This window comes from Gossypium raimondii, chromosome 5 (genome assembly GCF_025698545.1).
Source record: "Gossypium raimondii isolate GPD5lz chromosome 5, ASM2569854v1, whole genome shotgun sequence".
In the NCBI taxonomy this organism is placed as follows: Eukaryota; Viridiplantae; Streptophyta; class Magnoliopsida; order Malvales; family Malvaceae; genus Gossypium; species Gossypium raimondii.
In genome coordinates, this window is record NC_068569.1 from 8,935,520 (window position 1) to 8,960,846 (window position 25,327).

At 33.6% G+C, this 25,327-nt stretch overlaps 3 protein-coding genes across 6 annotated transcripts; 1 reads left to right on the forward strand and 2 right to left on the reverse strand.

Annotated features, from left to right (window-relative positions):
* Positions 1 to 612: 612 nt before the first annotated feature.
* On the forward strand, positions 613 to 10,902 carry LOC105769786 (cycloartenol synthase). Of its 3 annotated transcripts, none has more exons than XM_012590647.2 (19): positions 613 to 786; positions 1,068 to 1,405; positions 1,773 to 1,958; positions 2,266 to 2,355; positions 2,655 to 2,849; positions 2,951 to 3,035; positions 3,455 to 3,621; positions 4,764 to 4,952; positions 5,194 to 5,307; positions 5,515 to 5,637; positions 5,719 to 5,841; positions 5,922 to 6,020; positions 7,787 to 7,843; positions 8,393 to 8,439; positions 8,531 to 8,674; positions 8,847 to 9,024; positions 9,907 to 9,987; positions 10,162 to 10,245; positions 10,530 to 10,902. In XM_012590647.2, exons 2-19 carry the CDS (start codon positions 1,196 to 1,198, stop codon positions 10,641 to 10,643), a joined length of 2,286 nt encoding a protein of 761 aa, XP_012446101.1. In that variant the 5' UTR covers positions 613 to 786; positions 1,068 to 1,195; the 3' UTR covers positions 10,644 to 10,902. The 3 variants fall into 3 exon arrangements, with proteins under 3 accessions (XP_012446101.1, XP_012446102.1, XP_052487175.1); XM_012590648.2 differs by having other exon boundaries at positions 1,089 to 1,405; XM_052631215.1 differs by having other exon boundaries at positions 1,135 to 1,405.
* An 850-nt stretch (positions 10,903 to 11,752) lies between these two features.
* Positions 11,753 to 14,299, reverse strand: LOC105767622 (beta-amyrin 28-monooxygenase). The gene is made up of 3 exons (XM_012587192.2): positions 13,347 to 14,299; positions 12,297 to 12,484; positions 11,753 to 12,197 (listed from the first exon to the last, which is right to left on the reverse strand). Exons 1-3 carry the CDS (start codon positions 14,293 to 14,295, stop codon positions 11,904 to 11,906), a joined length of 1,431 nt encoding a protein of 476 aa, XP_012442646.1. The 5' UTR covers positions 14,296 to 14,299; the 3' UTR covers positions 11,753 to 11,903.
* A 2,963-nt stretch (positions 14,300 to 17,262) lies between these two features.
* LOC105769231 (ABC transporter G family member 39) lies at positions 17,263 to 25,223 on the reverse strand. Of its 2 annotated transcripts, XM_012589716.2 has the most exons (19): positions 24,649 to 25,219; positions 24,158 to 24,278; positions 23,313 to 23,401; positions 23,069 to 23,153; positions 22,689 to 22,979; positions 22,512 to 22,602; positions 21,516 to 22,416; positions 21,136 to 21,296; positions 20,821 to 20,924; positions 20,493 to 20,658; positions 20,239 to 20,322; positions 19,980 to 20,116; positions 19,513 to 19,845; positions 19,130 to 19,420; positions 18,931 to 19,014; positions 18,702 to 18,835; positions 18,387 to 18,614; positions 18,108 to 18,279; positions 17,263 to 17,984 (listed from the first exon to the last, which is right to left on the reverse strand). In XM_012589716.2, exons 1-19 carry the CDS (start codon positions 25,008 to 25,010, stop codon positions 17,460 to 17,462), a joined length of 4,359 nt encoding a protein of 1,452 aa, XP_012445170.1. In that variant the 5' UTR covers positions 25,011 to 25,219; the 3' UTR covers positions 17,263 to 17,459. The 2 variants fall into 2 exon arrangements, with proteins under 2 accessions (XP_012445170.1, XP_012445171.1); XM_012589717.2 differs by lacking the exon at positions 17,263 to 17,984 and having other exon boundaries at positions 18,155 to 18,302; positions 24,649 to 25,223.
* Between the last annotated feature and the right edge of the window lie 104 nt (positions 25,224 to 25,327).

The window sequence follows — 25,327 nt, forward strand, 5'->3', positions numbered from 1 at the left end:
CCCAACAACAGCTAATTTCCATCGTAATCAAAACCAACTTCCTTTTTTATATAAAAAGAAAACATGCGTGTATTGTCACCATCATGACTCACATCTCAAAATGGTCAAGCTCTAATTTGTGTTTAAATTGTGGACGCCCTTTTTTGTCATATTCCATTCATCACCCATTTATAAAATTATTTTAATCTTATTAGAGATGAAAAGTTGAAAGGGAGATAGCTCTAGCAATTTTTTCAACATGGTGGAGCCACAACTTCATCAATCAACTTATTTAAAATATTAAAATTATATATTAGAAATATATAAATTTAAAAATAAAAAATTAATTATCAATGTGGGAACATTAGTCTGATTCAGGATCTAAATTAGATAAAAAATACAAACCCTAATATAAAATAATTGTCAAATTTAAAACCAAAAATTTAAAGGAAAAATTTATCAAGTTTAAGCTCAAAATATGATTTAATCCTAAATTATATATAAAAAAATTATCAGGTTTAAGCTCACTATTAAAATACAATATTCCCACTTATTAGATAGGGTTGAAATGGTAGACAACACTTATCATAGCTTGTATATTTTGATAATATTTCGTACTCAAACTTTTAATTTTCTTTATTTGTATTAAACAATAATTTCAATCAATCAAATCGTGTTTTTGTCTTATGTACTATTAGTTAGCGAATTTATTATATTGCATACGTAGAGGATTTTTTGGGGGTTGAAACAAAGTCGGCCGCCGGCTTTGAGCCTTTCTTTCCGGTGGTGTTAGGCGGCAGCCGGCAGGTAATCACTTTAAAATTCATAGTAATTTTATATATGCATTTTCACGAGATGATGGTGTGAGTTGATAGTAAATTTTTTAATATAATTATATAGAAAACAATTATTTTAATTGAGAAAATGGTCTTACATTTGGTAGCAAGTAGAAGTAATTCATTTTAAGATTTTATTTATGTTTTCAAGTGTAGCATAATGCTAATATTATGCACAATGGGAGCCCACCAATTGTTTACATTTGTTGATCAAACCATCGAAATTTTAGATTTTGTTGTGTTATTGGACAGTCTGCTATCACTTTCCAGCAGGGTCTCTCATTCATAGTTAACAAAACTCAACACTTGTGGAGTCCAGCATTTGCCAAAGAAGTAAACATTGTGGACAACTCAGTCTGTGTGCTTTTTCCTTAAACAAAATGTGGAGACTTAAGATTGCCAAAGGGAGTGTTGGAGATGGTGGGGGATGGCTAAGGAGTTTGAACAATCATGTGGGACGTCAAGTCTGGGAATTCTGCCCTGAATCAGGAACCCCGGAAGAGCTTTCTAAGGTGGAAATGGCTCGTCAGAGTTTTCGGGATAACCGTTTCCACAAAAAGCACAGTTCTGATCTTCTCATGAGAATTCAGGTTAATCTGGGTGCTGAAATTGGGATTTGGGGTTTTTTGTTAATTAGTTGTTCATGTATTTTGTTTTCCAATTTTGGAAGAATTGGTTCTCTGCTGTTGGGATTTCCATATAGTTCTCTTTAGTCTTTCCATTGCAGGGAAATTTTACTTCTATGATTGATTTCATGATGTGACAAAAAACTTCAAAAAAGGAAAAAGAAGCTTAAAACTTTTCTCTTCTGCTGTGGTAAACTTCATATCCAGATTATATGAAAACAGTTAAGGAGTGTAGAAAAGATTTCTTGTTTTTGACACGTCGTCTAAACCATTGTTGATTGTTTTAGCCATTTTGCATTTTGAAGGTCATTGTAGTTCTTTCTGGATGTAGTTTGCGGAGGAGAAACAATCTGTCACTAATTTACCACAAACCAAACTGGAAGAGTTTGAAGATGTCAAGGAAGAGGCTGTAATGACAACATTGCGCAGTGCCCTTGATTTTTATTCAACAATACAAGCAGATGATGGTCATTGGCCAGGAGATTATGGGGGCCCTATGTTTCTACTTCCTGGTTTGGTAAGGCTTAACAAAGCTATATCTGATTCTGATCTGTCTGTTAATGTGGAAATTACTAATGTCTTTTCTGTGGCTTAATCTACAAAGAAATTAAATTGCTGCTTCTCAAAATCTTTTGACATTTCACATTTGTACGTGTAGTGGAAGAACCAATCCTTTATTTTGTCATTATGTCTGTCTTTTTAACTCTGAGATCCCCTGATAATTACATTTCAATAGCTTTCTGATTACCTTGACATTGTTGCATCTCTCAACAACTAATAATTGGATGATATGTAATTTAATCTTTGTTTATAAACTGCAACAGGTTATTACATTATATGTTACTGGAGCCTTGAATACTGTCCTATCAAAGGAGCATCAATATGAGATATGCAGATATCTGTACAATCATCAGGCAAGCAATGTGCACTGTGTGTGTTTAAGATTTTTATGATTTCCACTTGTTGAGTAGATATTATGTTATGCACTAATCATGACATAATTATGTTATTATTGTCTGCTAGCTCTCTGGAATGTTTCTCACATCAGTTGAGCTTGTTCTAAGCAAGCATAGTGCTATCTGGATGAAAGGAAAACCAACCCACTTAAGTCAACTGCCTTTTACTAACTATTCGCTGTCAGTTGGCATTGTCATTACCGTATAAACAAATGAAGAAAATTGCTCTGTTCTGAGAGTTGTTTGTTTTCTTGCAGAATAGAGATGGTGGTTGGGGTCTTCACATTGAAGGTCCAAGCACCATGTTTGGTACTGTGTTAAATTATGTTAGCTTGAGGCTGCTTGGTGAAGGTGCTGAAGGTGGAGAAGGGGCAATTGAGAAAGCACGTGAGTGGATCCTAGAACATGGTAGTGCAACTGCAATTACGTCATGGGGGAAAATGTGGCTCTCGGTATATAATCAGTCTTCACTATTTGCTTATTTGTTATTTTTAGAAAAAGGGTAAAACTTTGAACACAGTGTCAACCTTTTGTCGATATTTGATCCTGATAGGTGCTGGGAGCATATGAATGGTCAGGGAATAATCCACTGCCTCCAGAAGTATGGCTATGTCCTTACTTTCTTCCTATTCATCCAGGTTTCTAATTACTTTTTGATGGTTATGTTTTTTAATTCTTCATTCCAAGCCATGTAGAATATAGAATGTGTGTGTGCGTGTGTGTTTTAGTCACTAGCCTCTTTTCTATTTTTCATTTTAGATAAAGACAACTCATATTGGAGGATCTTGTTTCCTATTTTGTAGCTATTTTTCACTTTGAGGGCTTTTCTTTTGCTATAACTTACTTTTCCACTCTTAGTCCATAGGTTTTTCCATATAAATCATAAAGATTTTGATCTTTCGATTTGCTTCTGTTTCACTTTTTCCCTTCTTCACTTCATTGACCTGGTTCCTTTCAAAAGTTTGTTAGTAAATAGTCTCCCTTTTACAGGTCTTATATCTGTTCCAAAGGTTCTACATTATTCTACTCTGGACAATAATTTTGTATAATTCTGTAGGAAGAATGTGGTGTCATTGTCGAATGGTGTATCTGCCAATGTCGTTTTTGTATGGGAAGAAGTTTGTGGGTCCTATCACACCCACAATTCTATCCTTGAGAAAAGAGCTCTACACGGTTCCTTACCATGAAGTCGATTGGAATAAAGCTCGCAACGCGTGTGCCCAGGTTGGCTAACCATTTGCCTGTGAAAAACAATGTTTCTTTATATATGTACAGCAAGTTTTGGCAATTAGCCAGTGATACTACTTTTACTTGTTTCCTATAGCTACTCTTGTTATTTCATGTGGTTAGTCTGCTTCTTTTTGGAAATTTTGATGTATAAATCATCTTAAACATTCTTTCTTTAAATTTATAGTTATTGTATTTAGGAAGTTGCTTCTAGCATATCCAAGACACTTGACAATAATGCAGTTTAATTGAAATCATATGTTGCTGAAAGTTCACCAGGCCAGTACAGAGAGTTCAACAGAATTTCCTGGAAAATTTAAATAAACGGTAGAAAATATGATTGCTGGGATCATAGATTTACGTAATGAGTGAAATGGTCATGTTCACTGCTTTCTGTTCAATGTGTAAAATAATCGTTAGAAGTTAATAATCCTTTTCCTCACTTATAAACCATGAACGCATATCAGTAGTGGGACATTTGTAGAGAAATTAACAGATCTGTTCCAACTGATATTCCTAGAGGTCTCATATTCTTGTTTGTGTTCCAACTTGTCAAGGAAAGGCTAGATTTTGTATTTCCATTTAAATAATCTTCTTGACCTTAATTTGTTTGTCATTTGGCATTGTGCATTGTTAAAGGCTTGTTGTCAGTATTTCATAATTTTCCTTATAATTTTCCCATCCATTAATTTTTGGTTTTCTATAATTCTTTAATATTGTCTCAAGTTCCCATCTGCAGTTTAATATATTGATTATGTAATCCACACATCATTATCTATCAAACTAAAGCAGTAGAGACAAGATTGTGAAATATTAAAACCAGTGCAACCAGCTCATGATATTGTTATGATGAAAGTACTTGCTGTGCATTTTTCTTAGTCATTTAAATGAATAAACTCATTTAACAATCTTGTGCTTTTCCATGACAGAAATAAGAATATTATTTATCTTTTGTAATTAAATTATCTTTGAAAGGCTGTATGAGAATATGTATGTAAGCAAACTCTAATTGCACTGGTATTCCATTTTCATTTTTGTGAAAACATGTTTATTTTTCTAGTCAAATGCCTAGATGATGGTTCTTGTCTTTAGATTTCAAGGTTGGAACTTATTTCTTTTCTTCTTCCAAATATTTTTAGGAAGATCTATACTATCCACATCCTCTGGTTCAGGATATTCTTTGGGCATCTCTCCACTATTTATATGAGCCTATGCTTAAATACTGGCCTTGTAAAAGCTTGAGGGAGAAAGCTTTACAGATTGTCATGCAGCATATACACTATGAAGATGAGAATACCCGGTATATATGCATAGGGCCTGTGAATAAGGTAAGCCTGGAGAATGATTGCACATGATCTTAGATTTTGATATAGAAGAAAGCATGTAGTTGTTATTTCGCTTTAGCAATCAATGAAGGGGAGGGAATCTGTAAACGTTCATATCACTTTACTAAGATTAGGTTGCTTCTTCAGTATGGCAAAGCTCTGGAGTGATGCTTAGGAGGTCATGAATCTTATCCATCTCTTCACTCCAAGGAGTTTCTGATTTCCTAGAACTTGTATTCTGCAGGTCTTGAATATGCTTTGTTGTTGGGTGGAAGATCCATATTCAGAGTCATTCAAACTGCATCTACCTAGAATCTTAGATTATTTGTGGATAGCTGAAGATGGCATGAAGATGCAGGTGCTGAACAATACTGGCTTTTCTGATTCTTAAATTTACATCATTGTACTCATCTAGTTCCTTTCTTGTCTTATTGCAGTTCTAAGAATGGTACTTTCTGGTTTTAATTTATTATATTTTTGAACTATGCTAGGGAAAAGATATTTTGCTGTGCAAGAAATTGTGCTTGATTCTCATATATCTTAATTTCTTATGATTTCATTTCAGGGTTATAATGGAAGTCAATTATGGGATACTGCTTTTGCTATTCAAGCTATTATTTCTACTGGTCTTGCTGACGAATATGGTTCAGTTTTAAGAAAAGCACATGATTTCTTAAAATATTCCCAGGTTTCATTTATGAAGTCTTTTAATCATTGTTGTATCATTGACCATAATTTCCTCAACTTGATTAGGTTTCTGTGTTTTCAGGTGTTAGAAAATTGCCCTGGGGATCTAAATTTCTGGTATCGTCATATTTCAAAGGGTGCTTGGCCATTCTCAACTGCAGATCATGGATGGCCCATCTCAGACTGCACATCAGAGGGGCTGAAGGTACAAATAATGAAAAACCTCTAGGAGACTCTAAAGTCTAAAATATTTTAGATTTGAGTAATAATGATTTCCACGTACAGGCTGCATTATTACTATCAACACTACCAGCAGCAACAGCTGGGGAGCCATTAAATGTGATTTGGCTATATGATGCTGTTAATGTTATCCTTTCCCTACAGGTAAATTGGATGCTACATTGGTTTAGTATTTAAATTCTTCTAAGAAGTTCTGGTGGGTTTAGTGAATTAGTAATTGGTCACCACTGGCGTTACAAATGGAGGAAACCTCAAAATGAGGCTGATACAGTGTTAAGAGGTATAATGTTTTGTGATTTTTTAGTAATTAGGTATAACAGAAGAGCTTGGTTCGTGTAATTATGCCAAGCCAATCCTATTTGGATATTGTAGCCTTTATTTGTGGTATTTAAATGTTCGTTTCAATAGCTGCTACCTAGTGGACCACCTAGTTTAAGCAAGAAGGTTTTACCATGATATCAGAAAAGCTTGTGATCACTTTGATATTTGTGGATCTTTTTCCCCCTAGTGGATTAATATTTAGAGATGCTTAAGTTTGATGCCTTGCAAGTTGCACCTCCATAATCTGTCCTTTTCTCATAGAAACTATTTTCTAATGAGACTACATGTCCTTGATAATGTAGTTTATTCCTTTTACTATGAGCCTTCTCTTCTTCTTTTCTTAGCTTTGTAAATAACTAATACCAATGAAACCTTTTGTTGCCTTTTAGTTGCCTTTTTGCTAAAGGAAGATAGGTCCTGAGTTTGGGTTTAGGCATCTTATTCTTTGTTCTTTCTCATTAAAACTATTATCCAATGAGCTTACCAGTCCCTGCTAATGTGATATATTCCTTTTATTTTGAGCCTTATACTTAGCTCTGAAAATGACTTAAAGAGTCTTAATGGTATTGTAACCTAGTGTTGCGTTTTTCACTAAAGGAAGATGGGTCCTAGGTTTTGATTTAGGCACCAGAGTTTGGAAATGTCACCTCCCATTATGCAACATATTTAATGATCTAAAGGGAAAAGAAAAGCCTGAATAGTCTTAGGCAACTATGTCAAGACAAAAATTTGACATAATATGAAAGAAAAGGATAGAACTTGGTTTCAAGCAGATAGATATCACCATAGATAGTTCTTGATAGTAATCTCTGTTTATTGCCTGAGATTTATCTGTTTCTGAAACAAATTGAAATTGAAAATTTTTCAACATGGATGTCATTTATTCACTTATAAATACAATAAAACCCTATAAAACAATATTTTTCTGACTAAAAAATTATTATAAAGAGTTTATTTAATTATAACTAAATGAATAAATTATTCATTTATTGATAAATTTATAAAGAATTTTATGTTTTCAATCCTTATACATGTGTATCAATTTTTGTTATTTCCTTTTACCAAAATACATGAATGATCTATAAATTCTAAACACTAGATAGAGACAACAATTAATCTTTACTTATGAAACCATTCGCTAAGCATGAAAAGAATTAGTGAATCTCCTCTGTGCAGTGCGAAGCTAATTATTAGATTCAATTTGGTTTAGGTAGAAAGAACATACAATTAAATGTAGATGCATTTTTTAGAAATCTTAAATGAGAAGTAAAATTAAAGTGAAAATTTTCCTCATAGCATTATATGAACTTTCATGTATTTTATTATCTTATGCATTCAATGAGGTTATTGTTTTAATGCACTGGTATTGTTTTAATGCACTGGTTCGAGCCAGGACTTTGAGATTCTACTAATTAATAAAAATTATTAGTTTACCTAATATTCATTTATCAAGATTTTATTATAGTACACACTAGTGAATTGCCAGCATTACCTCGATACACTTACTTTGTGTCAGTTTAATGGGACATATCTGAAATCTGGTTATACAAAATTTCTCTTAAATTTGACTAGATTTTGGATCACTGCAGAATGCTGATGGTGGTTTTGCAACATATGAATTGACAAGATCCTATCAGTGGTTGGAGGTAACTACTTGACAAGTACATGGCTTTGTCAATTTTCTCTCTTTACATCAAGCAAACGCAAACGCAAAAGCCATACACACACAAACAAATAAAGATACAAATACACGAACAGGCATACACATTATCAACTGAAAGTCGAAAAGGTGAATCAGAAAAGAAAATGTGGTTTTAACCAAAAAATAATAGCCAAAGCTACTAAAGAATAAAAAGAGAAATAAAATTGTAAACAATGAAGCAGTAAAAACAATGATGTTAGTCTATCTGGGAATAAAAATTGTAAAAACAAAGTATAATAGCTGACTTACCATAATTTTACAAACAAGAGAGAACAAGAAAGTACCCTATATAATTTATTGAACTGGATGGAGAAAGACTGATTCTTGAAATGAAAGATGGAGTTAACATAGCTCTAATATACTGTATCTAAGGTTTAGTGCTTGCTTTCTTATTATTAGTTGTTATGACAACAATTTAACCTTCATAATTGTCGTAAGCATCTTGTAAGGTGGCCAGTATAATTGCACTATTTCGTTTTTCTCCTATTTTCAGTTAATCAACCCTGCTGAAACTTTTGGTGACATAGTTATCGATTACCCGTAAGGTCCCAGCATACTTCATTTTCTTCTCAAGACATTTTTATTTAACTGAATTACATTCTGATTTGATGTTTATGGACTGGCAACATAGATATGTTGAATGTACCTCGGCAGCCATTCAGGCACTAGCCTCATTCAAGAAATTATATCCTGAGCATAGGACAGAAGATATTCAAAATTGTATTGGTAGAGCTGTGGAGTTTATAGAAAAGATGCAAGCAGAAGATGGCTCTTGGTTTGTTTATATAGTATTCTGTGATCTATAATTCTTCATAATTACTTTTATGTACATATTCTGCTACTTTTATCACTTCTTCAACATGGCTGACTCTGTAGCTTTTGCTGAAGAACTTGCATTTTGCTGTCATTCTTAAATTACTTTTACTCAGTAATGGAGATTTTGATAGGTATGGATCCTGGGGCATCTGCTTCAGTTACGCTGGATGGTTTGGAATAAAGGGGCTATCAGCTGCTGGTAGAACATACAAGAACAGTTCTCATATTCGTAAAGCATGTGATTTTTTTTTGTCCAAAGAGCTTGTAACAGGTGGTTGGGGAGAGAGCTACTTATCATGCCAGAACAAGGTTTTGATCCATCATTTTTGGAATTTCCTTGCGTGTTCTTTGATAGGCCTGTCTGACTTTGTGGAATCTCACTTCGAATTTACTAATTATGCTCTAAATATATAGTAGTTCTAGTTCATTTGGCTCAGCTTCAAGAGAAAAAAGAAAAGAAAAATAATAGTCCAATTGGATTGAACCTCAAACCAATTAAGCTAAATTTATTTGAAAAACACATTGAACAGGTCAAAGATTCGGTTGGGTCATTTTATTTGTAGGCTCTGCATATCCAGTTACTATTCTAGACATAAGGGGGATTCAGACGGGTGTATGGTTAAAAGTTGAACTGGAATGAATCTGCCTTTTCACAAAAAATTTGAGACGAGCTATAACTTCTAGTGTCTAGTTGTGTAAAGTGTCAATGATCTTTCTGAAGTTATTTTCTTGGATTTTCTCAAATTCCAATTCATCTGAATTGCTTGGTAAGGACTGCATGTTTGATAACATTCCTGTAAGTTACTAATGAGACTATTGGTAGGGACTACATGCTAAATAAGAAAAAAGTGTCTGAACAATGAGAAGAAGCTTTCTTTTAGTTATATTGAGCTAGTAATAGTTTTGATTTGTATAGTTTTTCAACATTTCATTTCTTGAAGAGTGTTTATTAAATGTAGAATTCTAAGGGCTGTCTTGAAGTTGTTGATGATTTGATGGATTATTTTGAGATACATTTTGTTGGCACTTACCTCTTTCCTTAAATGGAAGTATCTGATTGAGAACCATCAATGTTAGAAATTCAGATTCCTAGTACACTGCATTAGACAAGACTATTGCACTAATTATCGGGATGATTCATGTTTCTACTTTCCTTGCGTGTAGCGTTAAACTTCTTGTTTGTTTCACTAGGTTTATACAAATCTTGAGGGTAACCGGCCGCATATTGTTAATACCAGTTGGACCATGTTGGCTCTTATAGAAGCTGGGCAGGTATGTATAACTTCTCATTGGTTAATGTTCTACAGAATTCAGGATGTATGATAACGTTGTATGGCGCTGTTTTTGTGTGTTAAACGTGCTGATTCAGTGTACATACTTTTAAGCGTTAACGAATGTTTCAGCTTACATGTCATTGACCTGACCTTTTTGGTTTTGTAACAAAAGGCTGAGAGAGATCCAACACCTTTGCACCGCGCTGCAAAGATATTAATTAACTCTCAAATGGAGGATGGAGATTTTCCTCAAGAGGTAAATACAGTAGGTTTTATGTGTTTGTGTTAAAGATCAGTGAAGAAAACTGTGCCTGGACCAAATAATATAAATCATGTTTGTCTAAGAAAATTAGAAGTAATTATGTTTCTTCAGTGCTTAATTTCCAAATATTAAATGCCTGTCATGGTTTAGTTGTCTGCAAGTACAAAATGATCGGGTAAGACTAAACAAAACCTTCTGCCTGTTTAATGGAATTACAAAGAGAAAATTATAACTAATGCATCGCGTTGCTGATTGGTTTTACCATTTCCCGGCCACAGGAGATCATGGGAGTGTTCAATAAGAACTGTATGATCAGCTATTCAGCGTATCGGAACATTTTCCCGATCTGGGCCCTCGGAGAATATCATTGCCGGGTGTTGCAGGCCCCCTGAGATTATCCCGCCATTCATAATATGGTCAGATGACCTTTTTATCATTCACAACATTTTATTTTTGTTAAAAAAGAAAACCCATTTGACATCAATGAAATATGAAGGCTTTTTGTGGGGGCAATGTAGGGTTTCGATTCGAGAACTAGTGTAATTACATTACGCTAAAAGATCTCCTTGTAAAATTACCCACGATGTGGTTCGATTATAGTGGGTTACATTTATGATCAAATATCCCAAAGGTTACATATTGACATCTCAATGGTGTATTCATTTGTTCCTACATGATTGTTTTACGTGGTGAAATAATTAACACTACTTTGATGTAATTTTTGTTAATCTAATCATTCAAATTCATCATCATGATAAAATATTAAAAAAAACTTACATTAATATTTTAATTAAAATAATTAATAATATTAAAATTTAAATTAATTAAAGACATTTTAAAAGTAAAAATGTCGAAAATTGAAATATATAAATTCAATTTAGATAACTGTGAAATTTTGACTTGTGAATCAAATACTTCTTCAATGTATGTTCCACCACAAAATTTACAAAGAATGCTGACGTGATTAGTTATTCAACTAATTCATTTAGAAATTCTGCATAAGTGTTAGAGTTAATTTACTTGACTGAAATAATATTGAAATATTTGATTATAAAAATTAATTACGCTTTTCATAAATTTGAAATTTAGTTTTTATATTTTTATTTTCAGGACTTATTTATTTTTAGATTTTAAATTTCAAGTGCAATTGTTATTTTGTCAACACTTTTAAAATTATTTTGTTAAATTTAAATTTATTATAATGTTATTTTTAATTATATTACTACCAAGTGATTTTATTTTATTTTAAAATGTCACATCAACCATAAATAGATTTAATATTGGATCTAAATTTTAAAATGTGAAAAGAAAAGAACTAAATTCTTAAAAATAAAAATTATACTGACGAAAACCAAATTTGTGAAGAATACAATATGCATACTTTAACCCCAATATATATATATATATATCAAAATTTGAGATATTATATCAAGATGTAAGAAATTTATTATAATTTAGAAAGTACCAGTATCACAATGAATATAGTACGGAGGAAGTTTATCCTTAAGATTTAAAGATGAAGAAAGAAGAAGAGAGAAACAACAAGGGAAGGAATAGCAGTGAAATGGTTTGCTTTGCTTGTTTGAGAGAGCTAAGACTGTGATGTCTTAATTATTGAAATTGCTGAAGAGAAAATAAGTTGCATGTTGGGATTAATGGGGAAGGAGGCGAACAGGGAGTCCTTTAGCAGGCATGGGGAGTGGATCCACTATTATCATCTCATCAGGTATCAGCTTTTCCCAGTTAAACCTTTTGATTACATTGTGCATGAAAACCAGTATCTCCAGACGAGCGTACTCTTTCCCAGGACACATCCTTGGTCCTCCTCCGAAGGGGACAAATGTGTAAGGAGCTGGTCCACTGCCTTCGAATCTTGCAGGCTCGAACTTCTCTGGCTCAGGGAAGCACTCGGGGTTTTTGTGGGTTGAATTCACATTCCAATGCAACTGTTCCAGTTCCAGTAAATCATTTTAGTTGCTGATCATGGAATTTTATACATAGAGAGAGAGTGTGTTAAGATTTCACAAGAGAAAAAAAGAAGGAACCTTCCAGCCCTTGGGAATGGAGAAACCAGCGAAGGTGAAGTCGGTGATGGCCTCTCTGAAAGCACCCTGAAGCGGAGGCGCAAGTCTCATCACTTCGCAGGCTACGTTCCATGAATATTTCATCTTTTTTATGTCTTCCCAGTTTAGCATCTCCCCTTCTTTCTTTGATCTTGCTATCTCCATTTGTTCTGCCACACGTACCCTTTGTCACACTTTTTTACTCTCTTGCCCTAATCTAAACAACTCCCACTTCATATGTTTTTTCCATACTTACCAAGTTAATCCCTTATCTATCTATTATTTCTTGAGTTAATGTTGTGACTTAATCACACAGTTACTTTACAAAATAATAAACATTATTTTTCTATTTATAAAAAAATTAATACCCTATATTTCATGCGATTTCAACCTTAATTTTACAATTTCATTCACACCATCAACAAATAATAACATGGCACATCTTCATTAAATTAAACATAAAATATGAAAGACTTGTAAATCAATATATAAACATGATTAAGTATTGAACGTAAATATTATAAATAAATATTAATAATCCTCAAATTTAGAATTATGGGTTTAAGGGTTTAGGTATAAGATTTTAATATTTATTTATGTTCAAGTAAAATTATTAGTATTTATTTATAAGTCCTCTACTATTTTTTGTTTTACTTGATGATAATGCATAGAATTTTGATATTTTAAAATAATTTACATGGCTGCATAAACTAAGCTAAACTTTGGAGTTTATTCTCAGTTTTATTGAATTGGTTGGGTAACTAGAGTACCGATTAAACCAATGAAAACGAAATGCTTTAACTTGGCTATTTCGTTGCTATATGGATTGCAATTAATTTTTCCATGCTGATATGATAATTTTCCAAAATTGTTTTACGTGGCTAAAAATCAATGGATACGAAAGGAATGGAAGGGAAAAAAACAAAGAAACAAACAAGTAATCTGTTTTTCCACGACACTTAACCAAAGTGTTAATTTCTTTCTTGCATGGGGAAAAAGAACCAGATTAATAAAGGGTTTAGAAAATCACACCTTTGTAAACCTCGTTGTAGATGTTAGGAAGCTCAGCAAGATACTTGACAATGAAAGTAACGGTAGCACTGGCAGTATCGTGACCACCAATCAGCAAACCCAGGATCCTATCAGCAATGTTCAATTCATTCAAGTACTGCCCCTTCTCATCGGTTGCAAGCAACATGTGGGACAATATATCTTGGTCTGGGGTTGCTTTATTTTCTGCGAGATCCATCTTTCTTTGCTTGATGATCGCCATCAACTCCTTCCTGGTGGTTTCAGCAGCATTGATAGCTCGCCGGAAAGGTGTTCCCGGTAAGTCAATGGGGACGGTAATGATTCCGGCGGCTAAAGCATTGAAAAGGTCGGCTAATTTAGATACATGGACGGGGTCTTCTATGCTTAGAAACACTTTGCAAGCCACCCAAAAGGTGTATCTTTTGGCAAGTGGGAACACTGTTATTTCTTGCTTGCCTTCCCAACTGGCTTCGAAGTGTCTTTGGGCAATCATATCCATCATCCCTATGTATCTTTGCAAGGCTTCTGGTTTTAGGAAATTAGGCAGCATTTTCCTCATCTTGATCGACTCTTCTTTCGAACTCGTTTGCGTTGAAGAAGGGAAAATCTTGTTCACGGAATCCGGCCACCACGAAGTGACGAGCTTGTTTTCGTTGGAGAACAAGAATTTGTTACCGACAGCCCCGCATACGACGGCCATGGGTTCTCCGAATATCGAAGTTTTGAAGACTTGCGAAGAGTATTTGGCCATTCTATCTTTTAAGAACTTCTCGGGGTGACCCCTTCGACCTGTTAAGAGGTACTCGATGCTTTCACCGATGTATGGAAATCCCATCCTGCCGGGCGGAAGGTTAGGGTTCGAGGCATAATTAGATTTTTTGTAGAATATAAGGAATGCAAGAGACAGTAGTGGGAAGAAGGTTGCAAAGAAAAGTAGGATGGGATCCATGTTTGTTTGTTGACGATCAAATTTGGTTTTGATTTCTTTTAGATATTTGCATATGGAAATGATCTAGCAAGAGTATATATATATATAGGCAAGCCTATGTGCAGATTCTTCACTAAACAGCATATGATAGGATCTTTTAGTCTCACTAAATAGTACAATTCATGAAAGCTTCACCTGGAACAAATTATAAGCTTTATTCTTTTTTATGTTGCTTTCCTTTTGTTGCCGAAATGAACTTCACTCTTGGATCCATGAAACTGCTAATTAACTTATGGAACAGACACAGAACGGAATAAGTTGAGGATTTATATACATATATATATATATATTTAAATAATCCAGTTGAAGTGTCGTCATTTGTTTTTTTCTTTAGTAAATTACACTAATATCTTTAAATTCTTAGTGGGTTTATATTTTGATCATTCAACTTTAAAAGTTACAAAATCATCATTGAACTATTCAAAATAAATTTTGATAAATATTTATCTAGATGCATTTAAATTTGGACGTCCATTTCTCAAAAATCATTCTAGATGTAATTTTTTTAACAATTTTATATATTTTAATTATATATCTATAAAATATCAAGATATTGTTATTGTTTTGAAATTAAAATATATAAAATATAAAATATAAAAAGTTTTTAATGAATCTAAACAGATTGTTTCAAATTCAAATGCATCTTAACAGCAATTAGTCCAAATTCATTGTAGATGTTCTTTTAGTTCTTTTATAAATTTATAATTTTGAACTTTTTATATATGTATATATTTTTATAAACTTATAAAATAAATTTTTATTTATATATTATATGTTGTAAAATTTTATATATTTTCATAATATTATAGTCTTTTATATATTTTTAATTGTATGTATTTTATAAAATTATATTATATATTTTTAAATAATAATAACAAAAATTGATATTTTATTAAAATTAAAAATATATAAATTTACTAAAAATACATCTTCATTCTTTATGTGAAAAATTATATTTTTTTATTAAATTATATATTTTTAAAGATTTTTAATTTATGTTCGTCGCATGTCATAATTGAGGGCTATTATACATCACCACCGATTGATCATCAATGTTATGTCAGCAGTAGTAATTTGAGTAATGTAATTCAAATATATCAACTAAATAGTTTTAGAAAATTTTAGAGATAATCAACGATTAACTCTTAAGTTTTATATCTAACTTTTCAAAACTTTTACTGTATCATAGATATGTCATATAAGTAATGTGTTTTAGAATTTCATGTACTAATAATAAAAAATAAAAAATAAATGCTGAATAATCAACCTTCAAAATCAAACGTGAAGTTAGGTTGAAATTTGAATCATTAATTTACTTTTATAGGTTATATTCTATCACTAGTGTGTCCTGAAGCATAAACTAACAAAATTAAATTCTATCACTATCAAGATTTGCTTACAGTTGTAATTAAAATTCCCTTTCACATTTGACTAATATAAATTAAAACTTTGTTCTTCTCTTCTCTAGTCTTGTTCAATCTTTAAAATTAATGTCAAATTATATTCTATTTTCATCCATTCCTAAATTCTAAAATTTAAATTTAATAACCTCAAGTTATACTTTTCCCACTTACAAGCACATATGTTTCAAATTTTAAAATTATTTTACTTATTTAATTAAAATTTTCTCTCTTGATGGGATATGTTATGTAATAACATATAGGATTGGAGCTTCAAAATCAACCTCTTGGGGAAACTTAAAATCTTCAATGTACAGAATAATAAAAGATAGTTGTGACCTTTAAAATCAGACCTCAAACTAACATTACAAATGTTGCTGATGAGATATGTTGTAGCATTCTTATAGTAAGATATTTTTTTGTAATAACTAGTATCTGATAAATAAAATAATAAACAAATTAGAAATTTTTTTTTGCTTCAGTTAGCTATTTTTGTTGTCTTGGATTTTCTTTGTTAATGATTTTTCAATTCATTAATTTGAATTTACAATAGTGAATTGGGCTAAGCTCAAATTTTGACATAATCCAAAAGTATTAACATAATTTGAGCAGTGTTGACATAACCTACCAAAATCTAGCTTAGAATCCAAAAGTATTATCTGCATTTCATGATAGAAATATAAAATGCATGTGCATTTCATGATGAAAGAATCAAAATTAAAAAACTAATCCACAACATTAAAACTAAAAGCAGAAAAATATGTCACTTGTTTTACTTCTATAGAAATAGCTGGAATTATACAAATATGGAAAGACATAGCAATTAGAAACCTTATGGTATATTTTCATTCAAAAACAAAACTTATAGTAAATGAAGAAAGCTTATATCAATAAAATATGTCACTGTTTTAAAATTAGATCAATTGATCAAATTAATTGGATTGAGAATCGATCTATTACTAGTAAAAATTCGCTTAAATTATAAATCAATAAAAAAATGTAATTAAACCACAAATCGATTATAAAAAAATTAAAAAAATTAATTAAATCAATTTTCAAAAAAAAAAAAAGACCGAATAAGCTTAGGAAAGAAAACCACGGCCCAAAACCTTAAAATAGAAAATAATAATAAACAAAAGAGACCCGCCCACCCACCCACCCACTCATTACTTAAGCTAAAAAAAAGAGAAGAAAAGGTTTGACCCTGAGGGAATTGGAAAGCCAAGACTTGCAAAAAAGAAAAAACACGTAGAACTGTGGAAATTCATATGAGAAAGAGAGTTTGAGGGACATGAAACATGGAAGATTGATAAATAGAAAAGTTGAGATTTGGTAAAAGTAATATTTAAAGGAAGATATTGGGAAAGTTTATTCTTTATTCGGTTTATGTTTTCTAACATTTTAATTTTTAATTTTATCAACAATGTTTTTATTTTCTACTTAAAAAATTTAAAATTGCGTGTGGAGTTTTTTAAAAAAATTAATATTTTATTATTCTTGTTTAATTGAAAATTAGTTAAACCGTCCATTAGATCAAAAACTAATAATATGACTAATTTAATCACGGATATGATTTTGATAAACAATTCTCAGCTTTAAAATCAAAGGTTGAATGTTACTGATGTGGTTTCTACTGGGTATTGTTTGATGTTGTGATATGAGTAGTGTGCCGTTTGTGACACCATCCATCCTATAACTAACATACGCGTTGAAGAAACAAGAGAATTATCTTCTTTGAAAGTTAAGGAACTTGATACCGTAGGCAAATACGAAGAAAAACAGCAGACACCAACCGATGTGTACGACAGCAACTACAGGAAGGAACTCATACTCGAACCCGAACATTTCCTTAATGTATCTCTTAACCGGAATGTCGGGAAATCCAGGCACCTCAAGATCGGAGTTTCGGTCACCCAATTGAGACGTAATAAGGCCATAGAGTGTCCAAGCCACTGGAGTTGCCCAATAATACCACCTCCACCATACCGGGATTAGTGGTCTCGGGATGAGAAAACCCGAGAAGATGTTCCATAAACTTAGGAAGAATGACATGACAATTGCAGCAACTTGTGCCCCTGGAGTGAGAGCAATAACCATCATCCCATACAGTGTGAAGTAGACATAACTTGCTGTTATGTAGTAGTAGAACCATAGGAAGTTGCTGGCCTTCCATTCATACCCAATCATTAAGTATAGGAGTGCAACGTAGATCGCTGTCTGGATTGCGGTATAGATTATCTCTATTGCCACCTGAACAACAAAGTAAGGTGGGGACAATGATTCTAAGTCTAAAATTAATGATGGTCGAATTAAGTACTTCAACTTAAATTCCGTCATTAGATTACTCCAATGGACATAGTTGATCATTTTCACCTGAGCAAGCGCGTAAGGAAATTCAGAATACATTCCGGCAGCTCTTTCGCGATAAAAAACGGTTCTCTCTACTGCAACTACGCCTTGCACCGTTGAAGCATTCACTGCTCCAAGGAAAAACACTGCACTGTACATCGCTCCGAAAAAGTTCAGCACATCTTGTTGTTTTGCTCTGTTCATGGTTAATATATAAAACTAGTTTGCTGTTAGCGTTACATTGTATAATCAACGGCAATAATCTTTGTTTAATCCGAGAATTAAAGGAAACACATTACTTACATTTGTTGTCCTTTGTTCCAAAAGATAAGGCCGAACAAGATTCCGACGACAATTGTTATGAAGAACCTAATAGCATTGTACCGAGGGTTCCTCTTGTAAGACCAGTGTTGCTTCAGGAAACAAACCTTGCATTGAGAGAGGAATGGTAGAGAATATTTGGTCGGAAAGTGGAGATCCTCGGAGCCCGGAACCGGACGACTGAGCTCTTCAATAATTTCTTGATTCCTCCTGCAAGTTTTACAACAATAAAGAGGAAGCAAATATCAAACTACCACTTCTTAATTTCGTCTATTATGGAATTGAATTGGAACATACTGATAAAGGGAGGATTCAGCGTAAATTTCTGCAAAGTCTGCATTCAGCTGATTCTCAACTGCAGGAGCGGTGATTTCAAGCATCCATGTTGCTGGATTATATCCTTCCTTGATTTTTGGAACTCCTGGTATAGCCTGCAATGCAAGTAGCGCACATGTTGCTGATAAATTTTAACAGTCTAATATGAATTTTCTCTCATTAATTGACCTACAAAAAACCAAATGCTCACCTCAAAATATTGTACAAGATTGTGAGAGTTGCGACCAAGAGGTCCGGCATAGATGATTTGCCCTCCTCTTTTCATCAACAGCAACTGAACAAGTAAAATAGCAAGTTGAAAATGACTAACATAAATGTAATAATAATTTAGAGGAAAGCATAGGCAGCAAATTCTGAGACAAGAATCTAGCAAAATAAAGCCTATACACCTCATCAAAAGACTCAAAAATGTCTATGCTAGGTTGGTGAATGGTGCACACTACGGTTCTCCCCGTATCAACGGTGTTTCTCACTGTCCGCATTACAATTGCAGCAGCCCTGGCATCAAGCCCGGATGTTGGCTCATCCATAAAGATGATAGAAGGATTAGCAACCAATTCAACTGCAATTGTCAACCTCTTCCTTTGTTCTGTTGAAAGACCATCTACTCCTGGAAGGCCAACTATAGCACCCCGTAGTGGCTTGAGCTCAATCAACTCCATAACCTCTTCAATGAACATCTGTGCATAGTCCAGAGTATCAAATTTAAACCCTTTTTTTTTGGTAATTACAACAGAAAGGGAAAGATAACTTTTTTTGGAAATGGCATAACCTTTCTTGTCTTGGTGTCAACTTCTGAAGAAAGACGAAGCCAGGCTGAGTACAGCAGGGATTCATAGACTGTGACATGAGGAGAGTGGATATCATTTTGTTCGCAGTAGCCGCTGACACGAGTAAATGTAGCTTGGTTCTTTGGATATCCAGAGACGCTTATGCTTCCCTCAATGTATCCCCCGGTTTTCCTTCCTGCTAATACATCCATCAGGGTTGTCTTTCCGGCACCAGTGACACCCACCAATGCTGTCAATATCCCTGGTCTAAAAGCGCCACTAACATTTCGTAGCAACTTAAGATGATCCTCTTCAACACCTTGGCTCTTCATTTCCTAGAAAAAGAAAACCAACATTTCACCTTAACCGCTTGCCTCTTGAAATCAAAATTTTCTCGAATGGAATGTTGCATTGATCTTACATTACAATAATATGGGAAGTGTTGAGGAATGAGGAATTAGTAACTTACAGAAGGCATATCTACAGAGTAGCTAACATGGTTGAACGCAAGTGAAAGTGGTTTGAAAGGCAACACCATTCCTCTTCCAGTGGGTCGCCCCGTGATGTTGGTGGCATCCAAAGAATTTCTCACTGGCAGATCAGTACCTACAATCCACTCACAAAAGTTCAGGCAAAGCATCATATAGGAAGAATGGTTTTGTTCCTTAAGATTTGAAGTGACATGTTGATACAACATTCTCGATCAAATATTCAGCATGTTTCCTTACCTGGTATGTTTTTTCCCGAGGATGACTCTTTCTTGTTCGTATTTTCATTTTCATCAACAACTATTGCTTTGGAATCACGCAGAGCTGAAAATTGGTTCACATAAAAACCACGTGTCAAAATTGAAATTTCTTTCGGATGGAAGAGATTACAAGTACGAAAGCAAGCAGCCCTAAAGTTGGATTTTGATTCATATAGCAGTTGTTTGAAGTACTGAGATTTCATTAAAATGAAAGAAACTAATAAGGTAACCTACGGTTGAGGTAAGTCAACGCCACAATGAATAAAATGTTGAAGAGAACAGAAAATCCGAACAGCGCTGCAACAGAAATCCAAAACCAACAATCTTCTGTATGGAAACCTCTACTCTTTAGAAGGACTTGTCCGACTGTAGTTGCATTAATTCTGGTGTCATTATTTTGCTGCATATACAGCATTTTGTGGTACAGTAAGGTCAAGAAAATGTAAGTGCCTAACCAGTGCTTATACACAGAGATGCATCCATACTATATAGACATATACATATACATAGACTTGCATATATGCTTCAAATTGGAAGACAAATAAAAGGGAAGAGATCTTACTCTATTCCATCTTTTATCAAGAAATTCATTCATGACGATGGCATTTTGTCCATACATCATTGGAGACAAATAGTAGCCCCATATCATCCATGGTTCAATGTCATCTGCAATTAGACAAAGGGTTACCATGCTTGAACCAAAGCGGATTATAACCAGAAAAAAATGTAAAATATTAATTATATAGATCAAAGGATAAACGGAAACAATCATCTAATAGAATTTTGACAATAGGAATACCATATTGCTTTCCCTTTTGCTTACTGCTTGGTTTAACTGCAATGCTCTTTGATAGTAATTATAGATGAATTTACCTACCTCTTGCAACAATGAAACCTCCAAGCACGAAAACCATTAGCAAGGTGAAGGTACCCAATGTGTTTGCAATGACTTGTGTTCTTCCTACAGCAGCAATGAACCTAAAGAGGGATAAAGCCATTTGATGTATGCCAAAGAATGCCAGGAACTGTCTGAAGAACCTGGATATATAAAAGGGAAAGAATTATTATATAAAAGAAACTGTTACAGTTTATAGTTTAAAGTGTTAGTTTTGAGTGTTCACTAAACCAGTGATTATTAGGAGATAGAAATAGAATAACTAAACTCTGACTAAGGTTCCTAATTTTCATGGTTGTGAAGAAACTACTAATTTCGTGGTATGTGAGAATGGTGATTGTGAAAATGTGGAGACACTCTACCTGCTAGCAGCTGGAGCAAATCCAATGGTGTAGTATGTGAGGCAGATCCATATTCCAGATTCCAATAATGACAATGGGATCTTGATGATCCAAATGGAAAGGCTAAAAGCCCATGGAGGATAGAACAAGAAGTCCCTTTGTTTATAGAAAACAGGAAGCCTGAAAATTGTCATTGCAAGTTCTGCCATCCCATTAAACATTACATTGATTAGACTGTAAAACAAAGCTCCGAAAAATTTCGAACCGTCTTCCAAATTGCCTGCATGCATTTCTTTTATGAAAAATACGGTCATGGCAATCAATGACATGATCGTAATTTGGACAGTCTTGAATATGTACACGAATGAGTTACGTTTCATTAGCAACCATTCCCTTGCAAAGCATGCCCTGAACAACTCCCAGTTTGAAATGCCATATTTTTCTGTAACTACTGCAGGATGGCGTGCTACTGATCTGTCATAAGGAACCCTCAGATCGGATTCAAGCTGTTGGCCAATGTGGAATGAGTTGAACCCCTGCACAAACTCGGAAACCGTAACATAACTATAAGGCTGGTCTTTTCTGAACCAATATTGCTGTTGGTCCTTCTTGGAAGTTACTTCTTGCAAAAAGTCTGCAACTCCTTTTCTTTCAGGGCATTTGAAACCCATGTATTCAAAGAACTCAAGGACACCTTGGGTGGGACCTTGGTAGACAATTTGACCTTCCGAAAGTAGGATAAGGTGGTCGAACTGATCGTATGTCTCGGGTGCTGGTTGCAGAAGAGAAATGACCATGGTTACATCCATGATATGAACCATTTGCCTCATGAACTTGCAAATCTGGTAAGTGGTAGAACTGTCCAGCCCCGTCGATATTTCGTCCATGAAGAAGGCCTTTGCTGGACCAACCAACATCTCTCCTGCAATTCAGGCGAACCCAAACTATTAGACTGCCAATATCTAACAACATTCAGCACCATTCTCAGGAGAAATTCAAATTTTGGTAGAAGCATACCAGTGGTCAAACGCTTCTTTTCACCACCAGAAATACCTCTACGCATGTCGTCCCCGACCAGAGTATCCGAACACATTTCTAGTCCAAGTATCTGATTAAAAGATTCTTAAAACGGGTTAATGTGCTTGGATTGGGGTTTAGTAGACAAATAGAAAACTTAGATGAAAACCAAACAACCTTAAGAACATAATCTGTAACCAAGCTAGTTCGTTGGCCTGCCATAGCTGTTGCTTTCATGAATGCATCAATTTCAGGATCTGGCTTGATCCCTGCCTCTTTTTCCCGATTTGAGAGCTCTTTCAATATTTCATATCTGGTGCCAACACCGAGACACCGTCCCGAGAAATCCAATGTTTCCCTCACTGTCATTTCACCATGGTGAACATCATGGTGACCGATATAAGCACATGTTCTTTGAGGAATAAACTCACTCATTTCATAACCACAATATGTGATTCTCCCACTAGACTGCCCAACAATGCCAAGTTATTGAAGCTAAATATTTAAGATAATTCCATTGTTAGTCCTATGGAAAAAGAAATCTTAAAGAGACTCACTCTTAGATCCTGATCAAGCCTTCCTGCAAGTGCTTGCAAGAATGTTGTTTTCCCTGCACCTGGAGGACCCAAAACTAGGGTCATCCTATAAATTTTCAGAACAGATCATTAATCCATAAATAACTGGACATTTCATCCTTCAAATTATATCCTCATTAACAAGTTAATTTAACATTGCTGATTTCTCCATCCAAATTTACAAATAAGTTGAAATGATAATTGATGTTCTCTTTTCCTAAATTACCTTGACGGTTTCACAATTCCACTGACATCTTTAAGTATCTCAATCTTTCTTTTCCTAGAAGGTACAAGCCGAACCAATCCAAGAATACTCTATGGTTCATGGCACCATAAAAAATTAAAAAATATATTAGTTATCGAAATTAGAATATACTGTAATAAAAATAAACTATAATTACCAATACAACCAAAGTTTTTGGATCTAACTTAACCCTAAAAATTGATTTGTAGCACTCAGTTAAGTTGTGCCATAAGTAATATTATAAAATGGTAAATTTCAAACTTTGATATTTTTAATGCCCTAACTTCTAATCTGAATCTTTGTTGATTTCTTTTAAGTTAAACTCTTTTGAGGTTTAAAGTAAATTTTATGTGAAACAGGTTACTTTTTAAATAAATTGATATGAGACACCTACATAATTATCAACTTAAACATAGTATAAATGAATACAAATTAAATATAATTACTTTTTTACTTAAACTTTAAATCATAAACCCTAAATCTCACTAACACTAACCATAAATCCTAAATATTACTTCACTATTATTATTGATTAATTTTGGTTCAATCAATATAAATTTTAAAATTTTAAAATGATTAATGTTATGATATTATTTAAAACCTTGTAAAAATATATGATGTTTAAAAGTTAATATTTTTATTTTTGTTATTTTTATCAGTTTAAGTTTGTTTGAGCCAATAGTAATATTTAAATAAAGTCCTCTCAATAATGTCAATTTAATAATTCGAATTTATTCACAATTTATTAATCATTAAAAATTAATCCTTTAAAATTATTCTAATACAATTTAAACTTATAAATGAAAAGAAAAAGAGTGAAGGGATACCTCTATGATATTCAAGGTAACATTAAGCAGTGTAGGAAGAGCTCGGCTTCCGACGTAAACGTCTCCTTCAACTGATAAATGCTCAAATCTAACTTCAATTTTTGGAATTTCAATGCCAACTCTTCATCATCCATAACCCAATTCCATATATTAGATCAGAAATCGATTTTGTTTAAATTCTAAAAAAGAATTAATCAAATCAATTATCCATAAAATTTAAATTCTAAAAACATTTTAGATAAATAGTTTTAGACAAAAATAATTAAAGGTTTTACATATAATACAGTTTGAGTATAGTTGTTCAGATTGGGGTGGTATTCTCCTCCCAATAAAATTTTACTATATGATTCCAACCTGACTTCTTCTAATTTAGGTTTTTTTTTTTCTAATACAAAGCTTATCGATTTCAATGTAATATAAAAATATACAAGTTAGAAGAAGTTGGTTTTTACTAAAAATGAGATAGCAGCAAGCTGGCATCATGTACATACCTATCAGTTCGATCCCTTAATTTCCTGAGAAAATTTTCATTATCTTGTTCGACAACCTTCAAAATACTGTCTATGAGTTGCTTCTTATTCTGTTGTCCAAGCTTAGTTACATCAACTTCGTGAAGAACAACTTTCCCATTATCACCAACTTTCCTTATCATACTTTTCCGAAGGCGATCATACATGGGAAGTCGTTCGATGGCAGCCCAAATGAGATCCTCCTCCGTGTCATGCCGTTGGCTCCTCTCGAACACTTCGGGCGGAGTTTGCCAAATATCCCGGAACCTCGCCGACCCCCAACCCCCACGCCCGCTGCTCATTGATCTTGCCGACAGATCATCTCCTGCTAAAGCTGACGCCATCTTGACGATGAATTAACTCTAGCTTTTCATTCCGATTGAAAAGAAGATAAATCAAAGGCACGACGTCGGTTACTTGCCTATATGAAACTGATCACTTCATTGCTGAAAAAGAACGCAAGTGTTTGGTGCTTGAAATGTTTGGCAGTGATGATATGAACTGAAAAGATAACGAGACAATGTACGTCTTGTGATATTAAAGAGAGGTAGTTGGATCCATTAAACATCAGACTCCAGTCGGCTATAATCAACTAATGTGTGCTGACTATCTAAATTGAGGCCATACTTGTCACTGTCAATTTATTTCTTGAGGTGTTCGT

Bases quoted from the DNA above. Each gene is read 5' to 3' on its own strand.
- LOC105769786 (XM_012590647.2), top strand. From the start codon at position 1,196: ATGTGGAGACTTAAGATTGCCAAAGGGAGTGTTGGAGATGGTGGGGGA. The intron at 2,850-2,950 runs GTATATAATCAG...TGATCCTGATAG, and splicing joins GGGGGAAAATGTGGCTCTCG to GTGCTGGGAGCATATGAATG. The intron at 7,844-8,392 runs GTAACTACTTGA...TCCTATTTTCAG, and splicing joins GATCCTATCAGTGGTTGGAG to TTAATCAACCCTGCTGAAAC.
- LOC105767622 (XM_012587192.2), bottom strand. From the start codon at position 14,295: ATGGATCCCATCCTACTTTTCTTTGCAACCTTCTTCCCACTACTGTCT. The intron at 12,485-13,346 runs GTGTGATTTTCT...TACGTGTGGCAG, and splicing joins CTACAACGAGGTTTACAAAG to AACAAATGGAGATAGCAAGA. The intron at 12,198-12,296 runs GTTCCTTCTTTT...GAACTGGAACAG, and splicing joins CCATTCCCAAGGGCTGGAAG to TTGCATTGGAATGTGAATTC.
- LOC105769231 (XM_012589716.2), bottom strand. From the start codon at position 25,010: ATGGCGTCAGCTTTAGCAGGAGATGATCTGTCGGCAAGATCAATGAGC. The intron at 20,925-21,135 runs GTAGGTAAATTC...GTCTAATTGCAG, and splicing joins AGGTTTCATTGTTGCAAGAG to ATGACATTGAACCATGGATG. The intron at 19,421-19,512 runs GTTATGCCATTT...GACTATGCACAG, and splicing joins TTGACACCAAGACAAGAAAG to ATGTTCATTGAAGAGGTTAT.